The sequence below is a fragment of the Anoplopoma fimbria genome, chromosome 6 (assembly GCF_027596085.1).
Source record: "Anoplopoma fimbria isolate UVic2021 breed Golden Eagle Sablefish chromosome 6, Afim_UVic_2022, whole genome shotgun sequence".
Taxonomy (NCBI): Eukaryota; Metazoa; Chordata; class Actinopteri; order Perciformes; family Anoplopomatidae; genus Anoplopoma; species Anoplopoma fimbria.
Window position 1 is genome coordinate 24,121,450 of NC_072454.1, and position 24,968 is coordinate 24,146,417.

Consider the following 24,968-nt stretch of genomic DNA (forward strand, 5'->3'; position numbering starts at 1 on the left):
GACTTACTGGGGCCACTAACACAAGTTGGGAGTTAAAACAGGCTGTTGTCTCACCTTGTGACGTGTAACCTGTGGCATGTGGGCTGTGGCATAGTGGAGAGCAAGGTAGTTCTCCAATCAGAGGGTCGGTGGTTCGATACCCGGCTTCGGCAGTCGATGTGTCCTTGGGCAAGACACTTAACCCCAAGTTGCTCCTGAAGGCTTGCCATCGGTGTGGACTGGATGATGAATGTTAGTTAGAGTCTGATGGTGGCACCTTGATGGTAGCCTGTCATCAGTGTGTGAATGGGTGAATGATATGTAACATACTACTGACTGTAAGTCGCTTTGGATAAAAGCGTCTGCTAAATGACTGTAATGTAATGTAACCTGAACCTCATGTGTATAATTACTTCAATGCCCCTTTAATTCCCTATGGCTCCTATGTGTTTTTATTCTATTGCTATAAAACATATCTGCAGGCCGATCACTAATACACAAACACAATATATAACTGTGTAAGTGACAGTGTAGACAGTAGATGATCCGATAGGGATGACTGTGTTAAACTCTGCTCAGGCTGAGGATGCGCACCTTGCCCTGATCACCTGACTGCAGACGCTCCTCCCCACAACTCTCTCTCTCCACACACACACACACACACAGAGAGAGCACAGGCTCGTCTGCTTTGAATAAACGAGGACTCCGTTTCCACCCCTCACATCCACACCCACCCATAGTGTCTGCTCTCAAATGACTCAGTGATGAGAGTGGCCGAGAGGAGAGACGGACGCTTTTCCTCTGTGTGGACCAGCAGTGCGCAAAAGTGTTCTCCATCACCATCACCATCATCATCATCATCATCATCCTGCTCCTCCGCTGTTCCTGAGATCAACCCGAACCCGAGAGACCCTCCCCGAACACCCCCAGTGCGAGGTAACCACAATTTTCTTTCTTCCACTTTGTGAGAAATACAACGCTGGAGAATGACACTCAAATACAAAATGATGTTTGATGCTTTTGAATTCACGGGCGATTAATGTATTAATTATTGAGATACAATAAACCCAGTGTCGCCTGAATCCCTGGCTTTCTGCAACACGCTCATTCATTTCGTGGGAAATTAGTTGCCTTTGTCTTTTCCCCCTGCAGATCACATTTAAATCCTCTGTAATAGAGTATTGATCCAACTAATTAAAATGCTACATCCGATGAATTGAATTGAATTTGAAGCTCTATAAGCTCCCAAGAGAGCCATCTTTTCACTAGATCCTATGCTATACAAAATCAACTTCACATGCATTAAAAGTTGTGGCTGAAATCTAATAAGTAAGTGTGTTAAAGTTAGATTCAGATAAAAAAGCAAACTAAAACTGACATAAGTTTTTGCTCTAGTGCTGAAAACTGGTGGGTAAAAACTGAAAGGTGTCACACTGTGTCTTGATAATTAAGTCAAAGGTCAGACAAATGCATCTGATAGTAATTGCCACGTTCCTGCTCTTGGGGAAATGTATAGCCTTAGTGATGTAATGCCCCCTTCAGCATCACATCTCCTGTATCTGTTACCAGACCTGTCTGGTGAAATTCCAGCAGCCGTGCACCAACGTCACAGCATGCAAATTGCCACAGGCTGTGCAATTCACCTTTAATTATGAGCATGTGGGTGTTGGCTGTGAGCGTCCGCTTCTAGCTGCAGCTTTTCTGAAAGGCACTGAACAAACATATATATGAAAAATGTGTCCCTAGCCGATGTTTGTAATTACCAGTCACCGAATGTTACCAAAAGCTAATAGAAAGCTAATGTCAATCCCTGGATATTGAGTGTTAAACCAACTCCCAAAACTTACCGGATGGTCACTTTGATTATTGATTGGTTACGCGTCAAACAGCAGGCTGGTTGAAGAGTTAATGCAAATACAGAAGTATAATAAGTATTTTCAAAAAACCTGCTCAGCTGTGTGTCAGGTGTGTTCACTTTAGAATACACGTAGGATTTTAATGCGTGTAGCTTTTTGGATCTAACTAACCCCCTAAACCCAGTTGCCCAAACCCTCCACCCACATCCGACTGAAGATTTTCACCCTCGGGTGTTTGACTGGGAGAAGTTCTCTGATGAAATTCAAATGAAACACTCATGAAACGCTACTCAGCAGCAGCAGCTACATCCCATGATTCTAAGTGGGCTTTAATTAGCCATTATTTAAAATAGGATCCATTCTTTTGCGGTCTTTAGTCATATGGGCAGAACTCAGCAAATCTGAGAGTGAAGGTAGGGGTGTCACAATTACTCTGGACGTAGACTTCTCATTTACCTGAGAGTTGCTGTACAATATGTGTATGTTGCACTGTAGTCAATCACTTTAAAAAAAAATAAAATAATTGACAAGATATCAAACATCTTTAAAATTAAAGATCCATGCTTATCATATGAATACAATTTTAGCACAAACCCAAATTGGGAATGTGTTAAAAATGGCAAAAAACAATACATGTAACACAATGGATGCAAAAAATCGTTACTGAAGGGCTACTCCTGTAGTGAGAAATTAAATTGGTCAGAAAAGTGGGAAACAGACGGACAAACAAAGTGCAAACGGTCAGCATGAAAGACAGGTCCCTCGCGTTATTTTTATACCAGACTAGTCAACATGAATTGGGCGATTGTTTATTTTTAGCTGAACTGGGACAGATATTTTGCTTTGCTTTCCCTTGTCTTGGAACCAAACATGTGAGCGACAGTGAAGCTAAACAGAAAGCAGTGGGCCGGACGGTCTGTGGGATTTTTCCTGAAAGTGTTTATGAGTCCGGTTGTAAAGATGATGGTGGTCCAGGGAGGTGTTGTGATTTCTAAATCCACAAAGAAAACCTGAGGTGTCTCAGTGATTTATGACCAGAGAAATAAACAGGGGCAGTGGATGTTACAGCATAATGTCAGGAGAGTTTCATGTGGGAAGGATGGAAAGAGACAGAGAAAGGGGGGGACAAACTGTTTCTTTTGTTCAATTTCCTGTTATTATGTTTTGTTTGATGGAGTTTATCCAGTTGGCTCCACTTGAGCGAAGAGGGGGGGTGGAAGAGAGGAAGAACAAAAGAAAAGTGCATTTTCCTTTCTGCAAGTTTTCCAAATTATGAGCAATATGAAACCGCAAGGGAATGGAGTTGATGTTTGATGAGGTTCTGTCTTTGAATTAAAAGAAGAAAACTATTAGCTGACGCATGCAGGGCTTAGTGTTTAAATGCTAATTAATGTAGTCAAATTTACTTTTTCTCTTGGTGGTTGGTTGGTTGATTGTCCCATAGGAGATAAAAAGAGCTCCCATGGAAAACCAGGGAGTTCTTTTGTGAAATGTGATCGATGCTATTTTAAGGCCTACATTTCTCTTGTAAAGTCTGACTGAAATTAAAAGTGAGTTTTGCTAAAAAGGAATAGATATCCTTGGTTTTTGTTTTGACTGAAATGCTTATTCGATCCAAACTGCAATTACTAAAAAGAAGAATTGGAAAAAAATATCGAACTGATTGACTTCGCTACGTTTATGTTCTGTTTGGGAAGCTGCAAATGACTCTGCAGGTGTTGAAATAATGTGAATGGAAAGTAACGTCTCGTAGCAAGAAAGGCTAATTAGCTTCAACAGGCTAACTAGCTTCCCCTTCCTCACTGGTAGCCCGTTAGCTTATCTTGCTAGCTTCCACTTTGGGAGTGGAATACAAACTCAACAGCACAATGAGTCTTCACAAATGTTGAATGTTGCAAAAGATCAAACGTTTTGAATCGCCAATTGGCCTCCATCAGCCCAACAACCGGCAATTGCCAATATATTCAACTCTGGTTTGGTAAAAATAAACCTTTAATCCTCAGATTTAGATGTGAAAATGTGCTGGCTCTACATGCTGTTTTCACCTGCTGTCTCTCCCTGCCGTTGCTGGCCCGCTGAGCATTTTGTGAGCAGCCATTTGCCAAAAGCCAAGATATATTCGTCCACTCGCCCAACCCTACTTCACACTTTGTATTGCTGCACAGCAATTTCACTTAAGTTTTATCTTTATCTCATCCAGTACGCACGCTTGTTAAAAATATCATTACAGTTTATATTTTCCGACACAAAAAGTTAGTAGAATTTAACTTTCAGTTCAACTTCAGCAAAAATTCTCCTGTTAGAACGTAGCAGGACTGCTGACTGTGGCACAATGTGAAGGACTGGCTTGCTCTCGTTACCATAGCGACTTGGTTCACCGGGACCAGGTATCATAATTTCCTGGGCAGCTTGTTAAATAGAAGCTGTCAACTGTCATGTGCGTTATGATTGGCTTTGATCCGAGCTGATGATCGCTCTGTCGGTCTCAGAGCAGCAGGACGTGTTCATCACGCTTTCTGCCTGAGCAGAATATGTGCGTGAGTTCGATGCCAAGCCGTTTGACCTCAACGATTTCTCACCTCTGCTGGCTTCTTGATTTTGGATATTTACACCGCTGTGATTAGGTTACCCTGGGTACAATCACTCATCCGGCATTATAATGGTAATGTCATACAGAGGCTGATTTCTGCGCGTGCCTGCCGAGTTGGCTGGATCTGCTGTCTGCCTCCCCTGTGGACTGATTACTGATCAGACTAGCATTTCATATCAGCCTTGTGGGGGGAAATTGGAGGATTAGCTACAACTTCATGCTTATTCCCCTACGTATCTCCCGGGCCTCCAAATCCTGTTGAAGCCATTGTTATTTTAAGTAGCTTGGCAATCGAGCATGGAAGCAAACTCTAATTCTCCCAAGTCTTCGGAGATGCTGGCGTTTTGGAGTGCCCCCAATACACACACACACACACACACACACACACACACACACACACACACACACACACACACACACACACACACACACACACACACACACACACACACACACACACACACACACAATTCTTGTTTTTTCATGATGTGAAAATGAGCAACTGAGAGAGGGGCCATGAAGCTGCCGGCTGCCAGGACCTCTTCAATCCCATCCTTGGTTCATACATAATAGATAAGTCACTGTAACTTACAGTACAGGGGCATAACTAGGCTAATGCCCAGATTTGCATATTTGTGCCGAATTCCATAATTCATGAGTGTGCGGCAGGCAGCGATCCACGGTGCAAAAGAGCCACCTTGGTCCATATGCTGTGCGCCACCTCTCAGGGGCTGATGCTCACCTTTTTTATACAGCACAGTATTAAAAAGCAGTGTCGGAGCTGTCAATGCCAGGCACACGGGAGCTGCATCTTCATCATCAAAAGAGTCTGAACTCAGCCTTTGGGGAAGCCTTATTAAAGGCAGCCAGAATCAGATGACAGAATCCCACAACAGGCCTTTCCCCTGCTTAATTTACCGCCGTTCTGAAATAATAGGGGGTGAAAAGAGACAGTGGAGGGCGGGGAGACCTTTTGGTGAACACATTTCACAGGCCACTTTTTCATCAAGGGGTTCAAGGAAGCCTGACGCAGCCATCAGCGCCGAGCGTTAGGAAGTAGATTCATCATTCAGAACTTGACGACGCTCTAAGTTATTTATTCATTACCTTTGTTTTCCTCCTGCCTCACATGAGCAGGCGCATGTCAGCCACATCCCTCATTACTGTGTGTCACACATCCATATGTTTTTTAGATTACACCCACGTCTTGTCATATTTGTCAGATTAATGGTATCTGCCGCTTCGGAGGGATCGTGACCCCCGTCATGTGGTGTGAGATTTGTTTTGATTCGGATGCCTCTGCTCCGCCATATGTATCAATTTATTTTGTGTGGGTGTGTGTGGTTTTTTGTGAGGCTGAGGAAGAGAAAGTAACAGATTTCCACTGGTTTCTGTTTGCGAAATATTGAAATATGTTCCTCATCTGTGCGTTGGCCTGAGAGCAGAATATTTAAGTATCATTTTAATGAAATGAGTTCACTGGAACAAGACCTTTTTCCCATTCGCATGGAGGCTCTAAAATAATCAGGGATTAGAAAGGGCCTTTATTAATGTTCTTCATATTGAAAGACGTCAGATCAACCACTGGATCCTCATTAAAAAAAGATCAAGTGTTTGTCAGTCTTTTGGAAAAGAACTACAGGTAGGGCAATGTTAATTCTGCTTTACTCCATGGAGCCATTTATAGCCTTTTGTCTGCTTTCCCTTTTCCTTACACATCACTGCTAGTTATTTTAAAGGAGCAGATGAATACTCATGAGAACAAAATGTCAAGCATTGGCCGGTCCTCCTGGCTCGCGCTCTTGCAGCCACCAGAAGCAACATTTGACATTTGTTCTAAAGGCGAAGATCTGTGTTTGTCTCAGTATGAAATTTCATCTTTAGAGACTTTGATTCAGGTTTATTTCAGGAAGGTCACACACCTAAGAAAAGCAGTTCAGATCAACTGCGCTCTGATTTATGACTTCAGTGTCCTTCAGATGACAACCTTTAGCCCCGGTTAAGCTCTCAACACAAAAAAGCTGTTGTTCAAGTAGAAAACTGATTAGCGAAAGTTCCAAGAGGTCTTTTACAATTAGATATGCTGTTAACAGTAAGTAACCATTTCACAAAGACTCTCACACACACACGGATAAGTGCCTGGCACAGAGTGGTCTCCGGAGATAGCTATCTGACCAGTGCTAATGATGTCTCAGTCATGCTTGCTGTCGAAGGGTTTAGCAGCCATCTCTTGAGGCTGTGCAGGGAGCTGTCCATGGTGCTGAATGAGACTGTTCATCTTTCTGGGAGGGAGATCGCCTAGACGAGGGCCTCTCTTTTTTCTTCCCATCTCAGGGGAATACTGCTTATCTGAAACTAGAAATTGAACTTTGAAATATGCTATTCCTCTGTCTTAGATTTCCTCCTCTCTTTGTTTGGAGTGAAGGCACAGAGCTGACACAAAGCAGTGTTACTGAACTAAATCTATGTTAAAGTAATAATAGTCAACATTAAAAACACCACTCAAAAACAAGGATTTCATGCATTACAATGATTGTGAATTTATAAAATAAAATAAAACTGGAACTATCTTGCGATGCAGTAGAGTTTGGGTTCCCCACTTCCTACCCTCCTACTTCTGGCGCACTTGCTCCGACCACATCCATCTTCAAACTCAACCTTCATTTGGGCCTCAACTACACACCTGTAAAGTTTTGAGATGCCAAATCAGGCCAGCGGCGTACATTTTGGGGGCCAATAGCCCTTTCCGCATTTCCTGGCCTCAATACTCAGGGTGCCCTTGTGACTCTAGCATGGGGATAAAATCTGTCCACAGACAGACAGAGAGACATGTTAACACCAGGTTAAGTACTCAAAACCTCCCGTGGTAGTTCCTGCTACAGTAGGTGTCTTCAGGACCACATTTTGCCAATTACACACCTGGACTCACAAGGTGAAAACTACACCGGCCACACGCTGTTGTGGTGTGTAATTATTTGATGCGCTTGGTATCCTTATACTGTTTCTAGATAACATTGTTAGTGACCACATTTCACATAAACGCTGTTGCTACCCCTTCCACGTACACAGGTGTCACCTTACTGAGAGAATAAAACATGTTAAATCTTTCCACCCTCTGCCATTCCACAAACTCAGTGACCCCTTTTCCTGTTGTAATATCTATTTTTCTTTTCATGAAGGGATTCAGCAGATATCCAGAGTTACACAAGTGAACAGACACAATACAATGTAATGCAGAACTAAGACTCTACCATAAAACAACACCCTACCTTCGTAAAAGTTGTGCCGAAGATGGTGAACTGAATATTTGTGTATTCTGAACTGTTGGACGGACAAAATAAGCACTTTGAAGTCCTCATCTTGGGCTTTAGGAAAGGGTGACTTTTTTTTATTGCAGCCTAATAATAATACACAATGATAATAACTCTGGTTCCATGGATTAGCCGTTTTACAGCTTTTTAAATCTGACGATTTGTTCTTTTCTTGGTCATGTTTCGAAAACTTGATTTGGCCTCTTAAAAATTGTGCATTTTGTCGATTTTCATTTGACATTACATAGATTTAACAATGAAAAGATTATCTGGTGAAATGGTCAGTAGATTAACTCTCCCTTTTAACTTTTTTTAATCGTTAGTTGCAGCCCACATAAAATGTAATTCCCTATAGCCCAGCTACTAACGACAGCTTTAGGAGTGAACATAGAGCTGATTCAACACCCTCTGACTGATATTGCAGGGCTGCCTTTTGGTATTATATTACAGTGCACAGGAGCTTCTTTTGGGTTGTTTTTATTTGTGTACCATAATCGTCTGTAACGGAAATGTTTGTGACAGTACCTAGTATTATTATGTGGGGATGTAAAGATGTAATCGGCTCCTATCTGTTAATGAAACCATAATTCAAAGCTCTCTCAGATATCGGAGACATTCAGACTGTCTTCCTTTGGATTCCTCCAAATTATTTTCAGATTTGTTTATTCCATTTGATAGCATATTTGTTTACTTGCTCTTATCTTGTAATTATATAATTTCGTTGTTTCCACAAATCTACAGAATGTGTGTAGCAGATGTTCAGCATTTTAAGCAGTGAGTCTTTATTGTTTGGCCAGTTGATATTTATGAGTAGTGATAATTTGGGTGCAAGAGGATAATGATGACTATTTTCGCATTAGCTTTTAGTTTTTTTGTTGTTGTTGTTGTTATTATCTCAGCAAATTTGCCAAAAAAACAGATTATCTCCTAATTAGGATTTAAGCAAATGACAGTAAATAATACACAGCCTAAAATTGTTTTGAAATGATTTGTATTTAAAAAGATAATTGCAAGTGATCACACAGCTGAGTACATCACTGTTGCTCCGCGGCTGTTCTCCGGCCACTTTTCACTCAAAAACACACCAGATTGTAGTCTAGACTCGGAGTTAGCCAATTGTGGGTTGTATTCATTCAATCAAACATTACCGCAGTGGACGTTGCAAACCTGGCAGAGATCTGCACTCTAGTGAATGTACCTAGTTGGAAACCTTTTTGCTACAGGGGCTTTGCTACATATTTGCTCATATTTGAGTGTCATTTTACATCTTATTTTATATTTGATAAAGCCTTTTTGTTGGTTCTAGGAGTGAGTGTGATAATAAACTGTCCCAGTTAACGGGATGATTCGGGCAGAACTCGGTCCAATAAAACTCACTCACCTTCAGGATGAGTTTTCATCACACGGCTTCCTCATTACATCATATCCCCTTAATAAACTGCAGTAGGATTACAAGCTGTGGGCCGTTATGTGCTCCAGAGGTCTGGAGGACGGCAGGGATTAGGTGGTATGGCATTTGATGGCAGCTTCCAAGGTTTAAAGAATAAAGAATAATATACCATCCTCATTTCATCAGTATATGTAAGTACAGCAGGATGGCAGTGAAAGTGAGTTCAGCTTTTCTCGGTTATAGCTTTAATGGGAAGTTGACAAGTGAGAGTAAAAGGTAATATACAAAAGTTCATATTCTCATATGAAATACGTTTAGAGCTGAAACGATTAGCTGATTAATTGATTGGTCGATAGGAAGAAAAATGATTCAGCAAAAATGTTGATAGCAGTTTATGAGTCCTAAAGCAGCATTAGACTGTATGAGTTGTTAAAGTCATTTTTAAGTAAAAATGCCAAAAGTTCACTGGTTCCAGCTCCTGAAATATGAATATTTTCTGCCCTTCTTAGGAAAGTGTATTTGCATAGCACATTTCAGCAACAAAGAAATTCCAAGCGCTTTACATAAAACATCAAAAGACCGAGTGCAGAAGAAACACATCATAAAGGGACATTTAAATACAGTTAATCACAGCCATGACAAATCCAAGAGAATAGAAAATAAAACAAGCTTGAACAGAATAAGGCAGGTACATAGTACAAGAATAATAGCTACAGTGTAAGACATGATTTAATAGAAGTCAGCGGAAAACAGTCTTCAGCCTTGATTCAAAAGAAGTGAGAGTTGCAGCCGACCAGCAGTTTGTTCCAGAAATATGGATTATAGAAACTGAATGGTGCTTCACCATCTTAAGCTTTGACTCTGGAGACAAAAAGCAGACCTGGTCCCAGACGGCCTGAGAGGGTCATAAAGTAGCAGAAGATCAGAAAATGCCTTCTATGGTAATAAATGTAATACTATTGGGCCTTAAGCAGTTGTTTTGGGCATTTGTTACTATTTTCTCACAGAAAGATGGAATATAACATAAATAATCATCATATCAAGCAAATATAGATCTTTTATGACAAGTCTGGCACTTTTAACCACCATAAAAGCTTCCACTCATTTCAAATTAGAGTGTATTATTATATAGAGTTCTAAGAGATGTACTTAGTGTTCTCCACCAGTTCCTGTTCCCAAGTTTCAGTGCGCAGCAGATGACAAGTTGGAGATGTATTGCTGTGTTTGTGTCAAATGCAAGAAATCAGTTGTTATTCCTACTCTGCTCTCTAAACCGCTGCAATTCTATAGGGTTTTTTAGAATATTTTTCCATGGATGAAGCCAAAAGAGAGGCACTTTGAATTGATTCGTGCTGAGAGAAGTTTTTGCAGCAGTCTATGTGTGCGTCGCTGATTTTTACAGAGCAGCAGATGTAGTTGCATCGGCTTGTGATTTAATGCAAGGAGCACTCCACATGGGAAAACTCATTGCCCAGCAAATTAAACCATTACCTCCCCAGTTGGAGTTAAATATGGAGAAATTACTTGTTTAATGTCTGATTACTCCCTAATACAGCCATCTAAACAATGCCAACCACTCATTCCCACGAGTCCATTCTGCCTCTTTGCAAGATAAGGGCGGCAGTTGCTTGTCAGGGTCGTGGCAAAGTTTTTATTAAAAGATGCACGCTAAGAGCGCAAAAATAATTCATCTGCTCGGATTCATTATGAGATGGCTCTCTAGTCTGAAGATTCGTCTTCATTATCCGGCCGAGCACCAGGCAGATAACGCAGCCTCATTTGCTTGCCGAGCCTCAATCTTCCCCCGAACGATAATGCGGGTTCTCTTTTGTGTGGCTGTGGTAAAGACAAGCAAGCCATTTTCAATATGCACGCAGGATTACAAAGGTTAATCATCAATTTAAAGCTAATCTTCGTTAAATACCAATAGAAGCGCGGCGTGTGCTCCAGACAGATATAATCAGGCAAACTCCAAAACAATCCTCCATCTAAATGAAGTGAGAGATGGTTAATCTAGGCTTTACAGCAGGGGTTGATTAGCGAGGAAGGGGAGGGTGGCATCAAACTTGTCGACTATCTCTCCATTGTTCTACTGTTTGCTGAACTTAGCTGTCAAATCTTCTGGGCTTACCTCAGAACTTTTACCTCTTGCTATGTTTTTAAGTAGAACAGGGTTGAGGGGATCAACCACATTTTATCTTCTGGTAAAGTGTGTTCAATCCCAACCTGCTTCAGCTTTGAGGAGCTTGCTAGAGGAAACTCAGATGTATCTACCCTTGCTTCATTGTTGCTATGGCGTTGAGATAATTGTGGAGTTTTAAAATTATGCAATCAAGGACTATCTTGGAAAAATGTGTTATTCATTTAAAAAAAAAAAAAAAATCAGTAATGGCAAGAGTCTACAGGCAAAAAGAGTTTTTTTCCCCACACACTGGTTGATTTAGAGTTTTTGGGAGTTACGAAAACATGTTTTCTTTCAGAGTAATGGAAACAAAAACATCTGTTGACAGTATTTTCTGATTTATGGAATGACAAAAACAGACTGGAAAAAACCCCATTTGATTTTAATATGTCAACAAAATGAAACAATTGTTCTGAACCTGGCTTTGTCCAACGTTCAAATTTCTGTTCTGGAAATGTATGCAAATATTTAGATAATTCTTTGTTTGCATATTAAAACATACATTTTCAGAAAACTTGTAATTTCAAAAAAATGTAAGTAATCAACTGGGTAAGTTTCGCGGTCATATCAATAAGTTACATTTTTTACCCTATTCCTCTGCAGTGTCCTACTTTAATGTGCAGGCGACTGGGGACACAGGACCCCTGTCATCATCTGGTCTGTTGAAACATGTCTGCCAAGTTGACTAAATAGCATTTGAGCTAGCTCCCTTCCATCCCACCTTGTTCATATTTGTCATGATACCAGAATAAATTGGGTCTATTGGTTATAAAAGTATTGGCAATAAAAGCAAAGACAAATTTGGTGACTATTCAAAAAACCAAAGATTGCATTTCCTATTTTCCTAAGCCATTTAAGTCTCTTGGGCAGGAATTTACAATAATGGGAAATAGAATCAGCTCACCTTAATGGCTAAGGCAGTAATTCCACTGACAAGGTAGACTCCTTTAATAAGCCCCCGAGAAAATCAATAACCTGAACTAATTTCCAAAGGACTCCGGCTCGTCTAGACAAACACAGCATTCACACCTAACCAAACAAGCCTTGCAAGCCCATTTTTAAAAGGCCCTTTGTCATTGATATTACTGCGAGAACAAACCAAGGCTGTTTTTTTTCTCTCATCTTTGCTACAAGACGCTGCAACAAAGCGAGCCAACGAGCAATCCTGCAGATGCCCTTTTGATGATTCTTTTTATTCCCCCATTAGGCCTCTGATGCTGGGTCCACAAACTTCTCTAATTAAGAATTCGTCTTCAGCAAATCCATCCATAAAATGGCCCCTCGCTGCCGAACGTGGGGTGATAAAAGGAGTTATTGGGCCTGCGACCTCCTTTGCCTCTTATCTCCCATAAACACTTTGGTTGGTTTTACAGGGCCACGGAGGCGGCAGAACGAGCAATAAGCCAAAGGGGAATAGAGGGGGGACTGATGACTTATTCATGAAGAAAGGCGCAACATGGGGGCACAGATGAAATTGACAGTGAGAAGTCCTCATAATACAAGTTGTTATGTACTTCTGATAAGACTTGTCTTGCTCTTGAAGTTGATTAATCTTCGGGCTTCATTTCAGCATGCATGATTTAAGGATGAAATGCAGAGTGCTTGTGCTCTTTTCTTTGGGGGGTGAAGGGAGATATAAAATAATACTGCATTAGCCTCTATCATTAGCTTGCGGCTTCACACCAGCGGAGATGAAGCTCTGCTGTGCTATGAAAGTCACCCTGCTGACGTGACATGATGTTTTATTCCCTCTATCTTCTTAACCTGATTCTGTCACGTCCACAGAACTGCACATGCACGGATATTGTCATAAAGTCGCAGACAGGTCTATTTAAATGAGCCTGAATTCTTCGCATGCGTCTCACCTATCCACTCTGTTTTCCTTTTTCATGTGAATTAAATTCAGTTTAAGCCAGGAGGGATTGTTTTTTTTAATACCGCCATCTCAGTTTGTGCATACTCCAGTGATTTAAATCCCACCTCGGCTATGCAGCCTGAACACAAGAAGTGTAACGGCAGGATTGCATTTGAAACCGCTGCTGGTGTTGTTTTTTCCAGAAAGAACAAGAGGAGGAAGTATGAAGTAGCAGAGAGTGCCAATACTTGTGGTTAGCCTTCCTTGAAAATGTGTAAACAGAGCCTTGCCGGTATAGTGGAGACTGGGCTTAAAAAAGCAGATGCAAAGCCCATCTGGCACAAGAGTTTTCATTTCCTCTGAGTGGAAATGTTGGGCCGAGGTAAGGCCGAATAGCTGCCCGGTGCCATGAAGGCAATGGTCTGGAGCGGCGGAAAAGGCAAATGCTGTAAACAACGCAAGGCAGCCTTGTGGAGCTCTGATTTGCATCCTCCCCCCCCCTTGTCTCTGTCCGGTCAGACCTCTGAAGCGCTCCCTGCCAGAGAGGCAGAGACTAGGCAGGAAGGAATGGAGCTGGAGATTGTTATTATAGATAAACACCCTTGTGATCTAGTTTACCCTGTAATAGTAAATTACAAGGATGTTGCTCAAAGTTGGGCACAGAGGAATTTGATTTGCCTCCAAGGTGTTAGTCACAAACTGCCTCTCCTCAAATGATGCTGAGCACTGTTTGTGTCCCGTCAGTGGTCATTTTTTGAATATATATATTTGCAGAGCTGAAACACAAAGTCGCTTAAATGAGCAGTTGAATGACAGAAAACTATTTGGAAACAATTTTGATAATCTGTTGATGTTTTCTAGGTGTTTAAATAAGCAGAAATTGCAACTGTCTGTGAAGATTTTTTTTAAAACTGCTCATTGAAATTAAGCTGTGTGAATAATATTTTTTGTGGAATTTTCAGATACAGAAAACACAGGCTTTGTAAATCACCAAAGATATATATATTTTTGAATTTTATCTAACCAATAGGTTCACAATTTTTCAAGTCAATTTCTTCAACGGATATTGAAACAGTTTTTACTAATATTTCCTCCCTGTTTGTACTGGACATTAAGAGGTCTCTTCCTAATGCACGTTCAGTGTAATTGTCCAGTCAGTTACAGTCTTAACTCTGTCTTCATGTCTGTTCTGTGTTTCCCTCTTGAGCTGCAGTGGAATATCAGCAACAAACATTAGATATTTTTGTATTAAATTGCCAACTTTGGCAGTAACATGAGGAGTGATTTCTGCTTCAGACAGACGTACTAAACACAATTCATTAAAATAACTTTCAAGCGTCTGGGCTGATAGATGACTGAAGCCGCCTCGACCGGCTCAGCCGATCCCTCTGATCATGTTACAATCGATGACCAGCATGTGAGGCGAAAACTTGAATTACTTATGCAGATGAGGTAGCTCGATACTGTGAAAGTTCCATTTCAAAGTCATCTGCTATCGCGCTAAATGACCTTCCAGACCGTAGCATGTGCTGCTCAGTCTTTCTGTTATTCTGATCTGCTTATCTCACCGTCACGCTTTATCATTCACACAAACAAACAAAGCTAATCCGGTGATGAACAAGTCATGAACACCGGGGGCCAGTTCATATCTGCTCCCTGACTTCCTCCAACGAGATCACACGTCTCTGATTGTCAGTAAAAAAATCTGTTTTGTCACAGCCTCTCCTGCGCTCACTGTGTTATCTGGCCACCCTCTTGTGTGTTTACCCGATGTGTGCCGGTTATATCCTCCTGCAGGGAGCACCACAACCAGGGCCGGTAAATCTCAACCGTACAATCCTTCGAACTCCTATTGCGAGCACACACAAGCACTCTCGCACCCCTGTGGGAGACGGCTTTAAGTTGAGTGCATTATTATCAGCTCGCGAGCCTCAGCCTGCTGTTGAATCGCTTCAGCGCTTGGCAGCCAACAGCACACCACAGAAGGTCCGGACACTAAAGCTCGAGTTCTGCCATGCTGAATACATATTTGAGATGGCAGGAAAAAACACTGGCAGATCTGTGGCGTGCGTCTTCCAATACAGCGAGCTGTTGTGCTCCAAGTTGTGTGGAGCTGCGCACACCAGCTGCAGTTTGGGGGAAATAAACATGAGATATCTTAGTTGACCTCCAAGAAAAAACACCAGGCCCCCCTAGTGTACGTATACCTTAGTTAATATGTATTACACGCTTCATCCTGGAGTACAGCTTACACAGTGCATAATTCAAGACTTGGCTAAGGTGGAATTACACTCTATGTATATCTTGATGCTGTTTTTGAGCAGCAAGATTGATGCTGTTAATAAACAACACAACAAGATGGTAAAACTCTGGAATCATTGCGCATTTTCCTGCGCGTTGCTCATCGGAGCTGTGATGTGTTTGTCAGCACTCAGCAGGCCTTCCCATAGTTTTTTCCCATAAAAGTATTCATCAGATAGGCCTCATCAAAGATTAAGAGTATCCTCACAGTTCATTACAAGATGCCCTGCTTTTTATTTGATGAAGTAATTCATCCATAATGCATGTGCATATTGCAGTTTTTTCGCAGGATGCCTGCGAGACTGGAGGGCAGCACAGGCTTTCCAAAGGCTTACACCCAACAAGGGCGGATGAAGTTGGCGCGCTTGTTTTGATTAAGTCGGCTTTTCGGGGGGCGCTCCCTCTTCGTTGTACCGCGGAGCAATTACTTGACATGGAGAGAATTGGGCTCATCGTGAGAACGGCGGAAGAGGCTCGATGGGGGAGGGCATGATTAGAATTACAGTAGCATTAAATTGGTGGAGCAGAAATTAGCTTTATCTCAGCGCCGGTGATGAGGAGGCTGCTGCAGCGGGGAGATCTCGGCGCTGTGAAAAGCACAGGTGCTTTATCAGAAGTGGCAGGCTGAATGAGGATCATGCGGGCCGCTCTCTGATTGAATTCCTCCTCATGGTCTGTTGTTGTTTCTGACCGACCGCCGAACACTTCCCCGAGTGAGTCAGCAGGCCTTGGGATCGGCTGCCTCCGCTCATCCAAGGGTGAAGAGCGAGTCAGCCTATTCTATCTGCGAAAATGCCTCCTGGTGAATCCAGACAATGTCAGCTGATGCTTGAAACGAATCGCAGGGCATTGACAAATATCAAATCTAGACAGGAGGAAGCCCTGACCAGGGCATGCAGGCGGGGGGGAGGTCTTTATGCAGACTTTGCCATGTAAGCATTAACATATATTTGTCCGCGAGACACAGGCCATCATCAAGTTGGGTGGCTCATGTTCTACTTGTGCACAGATGGCAGTGGGCAGAAGGATTGGTAATTGAAAGATACTGTGTTGCACACTGAACGGCTCTGCTGCAAGGGGGAAAAAAATATATAGAGTTGAAAAGAGGGCTATGCTGTGAAAGTGTAACTCCACGTATAGAAGATCACAGATAAAAACACTGTAATTAGTGCCGTGGGCTACATGTGTCTGGGTGCACTAGCAAATGACAGATTACAGAATCCGTAATGAATGCCTTTGCTGACAAGTGGGTGTGGATTAGGTCATTGTGTTACTCATGCACTCCCGAAATAGCCAACTATTGCTTACCAGCCGAGCTGCAGTATAGTTTCTTCTCAAATCAAGGAAATGTTTCGTCTCCATCCTCGTGTTAAATGTTGCATCTCCTTGCCGCATAGAAACGTCTATATCACTGTTAGATTACACCTGTCCTAACTATGGCATTATGGACTTCTCAAGGTTGAAAGACTAGTGCAGGTCCCCATCATTTGTCCAATTTATATCGAGTCTCATGAGAGTCCATTGTACGGAAAGGACATATTTTCAAAACGTACACAGTTTTGTACAACACGGAGGCTCTATAGTCCAAGACGGCAATCCTTAATCTCCTAATAATCTTTACAAACCATATCCACTCCTTTCGTTCTTACCTTTCACAATAAAAGCTATATTAAATATGTATATTTGCAGGACACCTTTGAGCCACACGAGGGAGCCTGAATGTTCGTATTGTCGTGATAATTGTAGCCTACTTATAACATTGAATCTAGTATGAAAGGCTAGCGTACATTCGTTTGTTTTACTGATGAGAGAAAATAAAAAGAACTCTGCCTAAATGCATTCATTTTGGTCTCATTTATGAAGTTATTAACATGTTTTCAATAACACATGCATCAAACAAAATTGTGGTTTATCATACGTACATCTCTTTGAATGGCTGGTTTACATATTCGAGATAATATTCGAGGTGTGGAAATGGCAGCTAAAACAAGTCAGGAATGCACAAATTCACTCTTTTCACGATCCTTAAAAAAGGCCTTTGGGAATTGGGTCGCGATGGTTTTTCATTTTTAAAAACGTGGGTCCCCCGAAAAAAGTTTGGAAAAACACTGATCTAGACATATACACCACGTAACTGTTTAGGGAACTCAGATTCACTCAGCATTTTACTAAAATTAATCTCAATGTAAAAGCTTACAGAGGCCTAGGCTATACATCGAGCAGCGAGTGAGACTTCTTGTAAAGAGGGAGGAGTCAGCAGTGAAAGCTGAAATCAATGAGAAAGAAAGGGGTTAAACGCTTCAGTTTGTTCCTGAATCTAAGTAAAAAATGTGAAACTGAAATTACAGAGCTGGAGGTATTATGGCTCAGGTGGTAGAGCTGGTCGTCCACTAATCGTGAAATTGGCAGTTCGATCCACAGCTCCTCGAGTCCACATGTCAAGTGTTCTTGGACAAGATACTGAATGGCTGTCCAATCGTTGTGTGTAGGTGTGAAGGAGCAGTTTAGATCATGTGGAGCAGTGGGGCACCTTGTATAGCAGGCCCTGCCATCAGTGTATGAATGTGTGTAGGTGAATGGCTGTATGTGGACATGATAAGTGCTTTGAGTATTTAAATGCAATTTACTTTGTAATATTTGTACATCATGATGATCATATACATTGATTGGAAACAGATGATGATGCTAACATTGATGTTGTTAATACAGGAAGTGCTAAAATGATATCAAAGTAGTTTGAGATACTTCCCCACCAGGTGGCCCCAGAGGAGAGTGTTACTGTGCCACAGGTTCCAGAAGACGTTGCAGAGACTTACACTCAGTTAATGCAGTCTTAGACAACCGTCTTGCAATGCATCCTCTCTTCATGAACCTTTAAGAAGTTTATATTGCTCAGTTTTCATGCCATGTGCCCACGACAGCCGTGGCGGGAGGCATTATGTTATTGGGTTGTTCATCCGTCAGTCCATCCCATTCTGGTGAACGTGATATCTCAGGAACGCCTGGATGGAATTTTCTAAACTTTGGCACAAACTGCAACAAGGACGCATGGATGAAGTGATTAGATGTTTCAGGTCAAAGGTCACTGTGACCTCACGGCTGTCCAACGCCTTGAGCCAATATTCTTCAAATTTTCTTATAGATGTCCACTTGAACTAATTAGTATTTAAAGGTCAGAGGTCACAACGTATCCTCATTCAACAGTTCGTATGATATCTTATGGAAAGTGACTCCTCATTTTTTGTGTTTTCCGACGAAAGCCTGCAGTGTCAATTTCCGCTCCTTTAATTTTGAAAAAGCCAGGAGTTGTAATCTTCATGCTTGCAGCTTCAATAGATCTCTGAGCCTTTTATCCAGAGAAAGTTGACACATGATCTTGGGAGCCTCCGATCTTTTATCGTGGTCCACCGAATGGTACCGGGGGGTTAAACAGGCAACCAAGGGCACCTCTGTTGCAGTTTTCTAGGGAGGGGAGAGCATTACTCACTCTCCAACTTCATTTTCTTGACCAGCCTGGTGATTGAAAGTGGCAACTCTCTGTTCTATAGCTGTTTACCAGTAATGTAAATAGATGGGGACAACTCACTCATTATTTCTTCACATCATGGTCAAGCTAGCTTTGTGGGAGTATTGAAATGCACAGCAGTGCTCAAGGTGTCCCTTTAAATCCCCTTGCATGCTGATTTTCTTAAGTGTTTTGAATACGTAACACGGTTGGGAATTCAGGATTTTACTGGTTTGGTTGTGGAGCACATCCAAGAAACTAAACATGTGATTAGAGTGTCCGTTTGCATGAGACGTATCATTGAATCTAAGGTAAAGGTTAAGAGGGGAAGAAAACATCACCTCCATCTTACCCCAGCTGAAGTCTTTCGCTGCTGTAACAGAAATTAATAAACCGAGCCAGGAATCCCACTGTGAACCAAAATGCATCCATAATTTAAAACCCATCCAGCATGTGGGAGTGCAGCTTCAGAGTAACAGTTGGATGTGTGTGGGTGGGTAATACATTGTACTGTTTTTATTTTTGAGGGCCTGTTAGAGAGAACGGCTGAGGAAGAGAAAAAGGAGCAAAGGTTAAAGTGCAAGAAAAAAAAGAAAATAGAGTGATGGTGAGTGTCCCAAGTGAGTGTTTTTTGGAGGGGAAAGGTCACTGTATTTAAACAATGGATCATCGAACAATGCTGTGAGCTAGTGAAACAGAGATACACAAGGCTGAGATGGGAAGAAGACAAAGAATAAACAGGAGATGAGGAGGTTTGTCTCTGTACTCAATTCTACTTAAATTGTAGCTGCATTTGTGTATTTATCATAGGAAAAATAATGATTAATACTTTTAACTTCCTCACTTGAAATCAACCCATTCGATTGCACAAAAAGCCAACCTTTGTAATCAAACTTTATTGCAGTAGCAATGATTTGGTACTAACGTCTCTAATGAGCACCCAATTAGAGAAAAACAAAGCTGCCCTGTGCAATACCTGCCACCCGCCACAGTTAATGGCAGGGGGCCCCCGGCTGAATATGAATGAGGGTTTGTTCTGTAGACGGACAGGTTTGGGTTGATTGGTTGGAACCGGGTGGAGCCCTCCTCTTGGCCCGGTGCGATGGAGTGAACAGTGCGGAGCTGTCGGATGTGCCTTCTGCTCAGACGACAGTCAGCCCTTTTTACTCTGGTGAAGGACAAGTTGTGAAGCACAGATAATGGTCAGGAAGTGCAGCCCTCGTGTGTGGGGAGGCTCTGTGTCGCGGGTTCAAGCGTGAATGCGGTATAGGTCGGATTTTGTTATGTAAGCGATGGTGCTTTTGTCTGTTCTGAGTTCCATTTTCATACCGACTTATTCTCCATTGTGTGTCAAGAAGCGGATCTCAGCGTTCCATGCGGGGAGACATCTTGAACACATCATAGAGCTAATGCACATGAAAACTCATTCAGCGAAAGCGCAATCTAAATTGAATTCACTAACCGCTTTGCTTCCTGTCTCAAAACCATCCCCTCTCATTCCCAAACTGATTAAACCTTAACTGCAAAATACTAAAACTTACCAAAGCCGCTTTGAGGGAGAGGGTGCAATTCAACTGTAATTCATGAGCTGTTAATTGATCATGTAAGGGGGAAAGCTTTCAAACTATTGGCCTCAGGATACCAGCTACCAGCTATTTGCTGTTACAGATTATCCGACAATGCATGTCAAATCTGTATGCATCATTGTGACTGGAATTCATTTTATTTGAGGCCAGAGGTTGATTGACTGTATGGATGAAAGTGTTTGCAAAATTCTTTATTATCTCTGATTCCTGATCTGCTAAATAATCTCAGTAATGTCCCCCATACAGATCAAGCATATGAGGCAATAACAGACGGACAGTATTTGATAAAACTGTGGAAAAATCATCGACTTGCTCACAGCCCTTATATTTTGGCCAAGGTTTGACCCCAGACTGTTTTGCTGTGAGGCAGCAGTGCTCACAATATATCCTTCTCCCAGGTCTCAGTGAGGCCAAAGTTTCAGGGATGTGTAAACTTCCACCCCACGGTGTTCAGAGGAAATAGTCCTGGTTAAGTGGTCCACAAGGTAGCATGGCTGCCGTGTGGGTAAAAAACTGGAAAGATATGCATCAAGTGCTGAATAAAGCAATAAGGCCCAGTGGAATGTGAAACAATGGCTTCTTCCAGGTGGCGGTGAGCTGTGAGAGGAGTGTGGTGGGGGTGGAATTGGATGAGACAGAAAGCTCGTCTGGCTGCCTGGCTGTTAGCATTGGACTTGGCAGCTCTCTGCCAGGGAAACGCTGACAGGCAGGCGCGCCTGTCACAGTGCATAAGTGCCTCCTTGCACAACCCCGGGCCCTGTAGGGCAGGTCAGCTCTCCTGCACTCGGCTCACCCACCCAGTCCCACACTCAAGCCACAGGATGGTTGTGTGCAGCGGGGGCGTGTGTCACAGCCTTTATACGGTTGAGAGACTCTGAAAGGTGAGACAATGGCCACTGGTGACATCTGAGAAATGAGTTAAACTTTACTTCATGAGAGGGATTTTTTTAAATTAAATTTTACTGCTGCAAGCAGAGACATAATTAATAATAACAGTTGGTCACCAAAAACAACTCGACTAGAGTTATTATTAAGCATGACACCCAAATTGAGGATCTTTTCAAATATGATTTACTTTTCTTATCATTATCATTTGATTCACAAACCAGGTCTTATCATCTTAAAATGACGTCTTTCTTTAACAATGGTGGACCGTTTTGAAATTAAACTCTTGTTTCTTAACTGTTACCTTGGTATTTTACTGGACCAACTCAATGCGGATTAAGCAAGATGGAAATGTCACAAGATGATTTTTTCAAAACAGAACAGAACAGACTTTGTTTTTCTGATCGGCAAAATTGGACAGAAAAAAGTGCAGCCTCTATGCTGCTTTAAAAGCCATGGAATACCACATCTCCATGACAATTTACCCTTTTCCATTTTAAAGCCCATTAGATAAGTACAGAAAATGCCATCTACAGAAATCTATGCAGGAATTCAACATCTCACTGGTTGGGAAGATTACCACTCTGCAGTGCTAAGATCCCATTACAGTGTAGGAAAAGTGACTTGAATTGAAATGATCTGTAACTCATTTTTAGCCGACAATATAAGTGACGACTTATATGTACTGCCATATGCATCCAGAATAGCATTATGTACTGTGTGTGTGTGTGTGTGTGTGTGTGTGTGCGCGTGTGTGTGTTTGTGTGTGCGTGTGTGTGTGTGAGTGCGTGTGTTTGTTCCCAGGCAGGGTATATCTTCGTTTGTTGGGATTACTTTACCGTGGCCTTTGCTTTGGAAGCTGGATGTTTGCATATCCCGGCCCTGTTGTTTTGACTAGCACAGTGTAAGCAACAGCTCTCTCAGCTTGTTATCCTCGTCCAGTTATCTCAAGACTTTTGTTGTTTTAATTAATTCTGTGACATTTAACAAAAACACTGTATTCTGCTATTTCAGCTTGTGGGTTCTTCCTACAGAGCAAGGGAACATTTTTACATATGTTATTTCTTGGTTAAAGTGAAGGCAAACAATTTGACAAGAGCATATTGGAGGCAAAAAAAACAGGAAATATTACAATATTCAACAGCCCGTGAATGAAAAGTTAAGAAGACGAGACAGCTAGTTTGAATTTTCCCATGGCTGTGAAGGGCTCTTCAGCAACATTATACGTCTAATTTAATGCTCTAAATCCTTCTTCCTGCGTCTGCTGTATTTCACTGCCCCTTGTATTGATCTTTCTTGGCATGTATAGGAAATCAAAGTCACCTAGCAGTGAGAACTCATCTGATTTCCTGCAGTAAATTTGTCTTTATAAGTCTCCAAATGCCTTGATTCTGATGCTCCGCTGGGTATCGATCTGAGTTTAGATTTTGACCCGATAAAGGAAGACAGAGCGCCAGCCTTGTCTCCTGGCCTTCAGCCACACTTGCATATCTCAGACACATTTTCTAACGAGCTGCCCGGCTAAATGTTTTTCAGCCGGAGAAATTACACTTCCAATTGAAAGTGACTTTATAGAGTTAGAGGAGAAAGCAGATGGGAAAAAGGAAGATGAAAAGAGACTCGAAGAAAGATGAATTGAGATTGATACACTTATAACAGACATGGATTGTATTTATGGCTGGATTGCTTTTTCAGGGGAATGAGGAAAGTGCCATTTCAGTATAATACAGACATTCATTCTGCTTTATATGCCTGAAATCTGAAAGCCTTTTCTTCTTTCTTGTGTCTTTGTTCGTCCCTACAGATGTGCTGTGGACTGCCGATGATTTCTCCTCCTCCTCCGGCTCAAATTCAATGGCAGACAAAGACTGCACTTCGCACTGCTCTTGTTATCACTGAGCTCAGGAAGACGGATCTGGTCCACAGCTAAACCACTGTCTCCTTAACTTGCTTCTGTCTTCTGTCCACTCTTCGTACCATCACCATGGCTTGTTTCCTGGCATCCGCCTTTCTTCTGGTTCTCCAGACATATGCAGCCCTGCCTGAGCTCGTCCAGGCAGGATTTGGCATAACACTGGACCCAATGGACCTTGATGCTGGACTACCAGTCAACGTCTCTGAGGATGTACCCTCATCTCCGCCCCCAGGGACTAGTAAAAGAGCCCCACACAGTATCATTATTGGGGTGCGCAAGGGGGGCACAAGAGCGCTGTTGGAGATGCTGGACATTCACCCGGAGGTTGCTGCTGCTGCCACCGAGGTGCACTTCTTTGACTGGGATGAGAACTACGCCAAGGGCTTCGAATGGTACCGCGACCTGATGCCATACTCGTACCCGCACCAGATCACAGTGGAGAAAACGCCAGGCTACTTCACGTCACCCCTCGCACCAGAACGCATCTGCGCCATGAACTCGTCCATAAAGCTGCTGCTGATCTTGCGAGACCCGGCCGAGCGTGTCATCTCCGACTACACCCAGGTGTACTTCAACCGGCTTGAGAACCACAAACCGGTGCAAGCCATTGAGAACCTGCTGGTGCGCAACGGAGCACTGAATATCCGGTACAAGGCCATTCAGAGGAGCCTGTACGACGTCCACATGCGCAACTGGCTGCGCTACTTCCCCCTGGAACAGGTACACATTGTAGATGGAGACGCTCTGATCCGAGACCCCTTGCCAGAGCTCCAGAAGGTGGAGCGCTTCCTCAACTTGCCCCCAAGGATAGTATCCTCCAACTTCTACTTCAACCAGACCAAGGGTTTTTACTGTATCCGAAGCGATGGCCGAGAGCGCTGTCTGCACGAGTCCAAGGGGCGTCCACACCCGGCTGTCAACAGCACCGTCCTCCAGCAGCTGCGCTCCTTCCTACAGGAACACAACCGAACCTTCTTCAGGCTGGTGAAGCGCACCTTCGACTGGCAATAAGGAGCCAAGATCATAGATCGGACTCTTGGGAGCCCCTTCCTTATCTCTGATGAAGACAAACAGAGAGGGGGCATAAAGCACTTTACAGAACTGACATCTAACAAGCCCTTTGAATAGCCTCTTAATAACTACTGCTGTGGTCACTGGTTTCAGCAGAGCAGTTCTATATTTACACGATAAGGCAAAAAAATAAAAATGAAAAACTGTAACTAGAGGCGTAAGATTAAATGGAAGAATCTCCAAGCTTAATAAGTCATTCTCTCTGTGCTGGAAGCGTTTAAGTGATCAAATTGCAGCGAAACGTTCATGGAACTGATGAGCTTTTTCCCCTCTCTCTCTCTCTCTCTCTCTCTTGTTTGATATTCTTGTTCTTGATAATAAATTGTTCTGCTTTCAAATGTACCAGAGAAGTGGCATCTCTGTTTCATTCTGGCCATCAAAAGCCCCTGAGCCCCCTCACCTGTGTTATTTAGGGAGTATGCTAAGATACGCAGTGGCATTTGAATAAGCCTTTCATTTGCTTTGGTGGAAGGTAGACATTAATGCAAGGAAATTGGTACCCTGGAGCGGCGCTTTAGTAGTACAGGAATCACTAATGGCTT

At 42.5% G+C, this 24,968-nt stretch overlaps 1 protein-coding gene across 1 annotated transcript; it reads left to right on the forward strand.

The window, feature by feature from the left end:
* Positions 1-721: 721 nt before the first annotated feature.
* Positions 722-24,543, forward strand: hs3st1l1 (heparan sulfate (glucosamine) 3-O-sulfotransferase 1-like1). The gene is made up of 2 exons (XM_054600660.1): positions 722-915; positions 23,245-24,543. The coding sequence occupies exon 2, from the start codon at positions 23,425-23,427 to the stop codon at positions 24,364-24,366; it is 942 nt and encodes a 313-aa protein (XP_054456635.1). The 5' UTR covers positions 722-915; positions 23,245-23,424; the 3' UTR covers positions 24,367-24,543.
* The last annotated feature ends 425 nt before the right edge of the window (positions 24,544-24,968 follow it).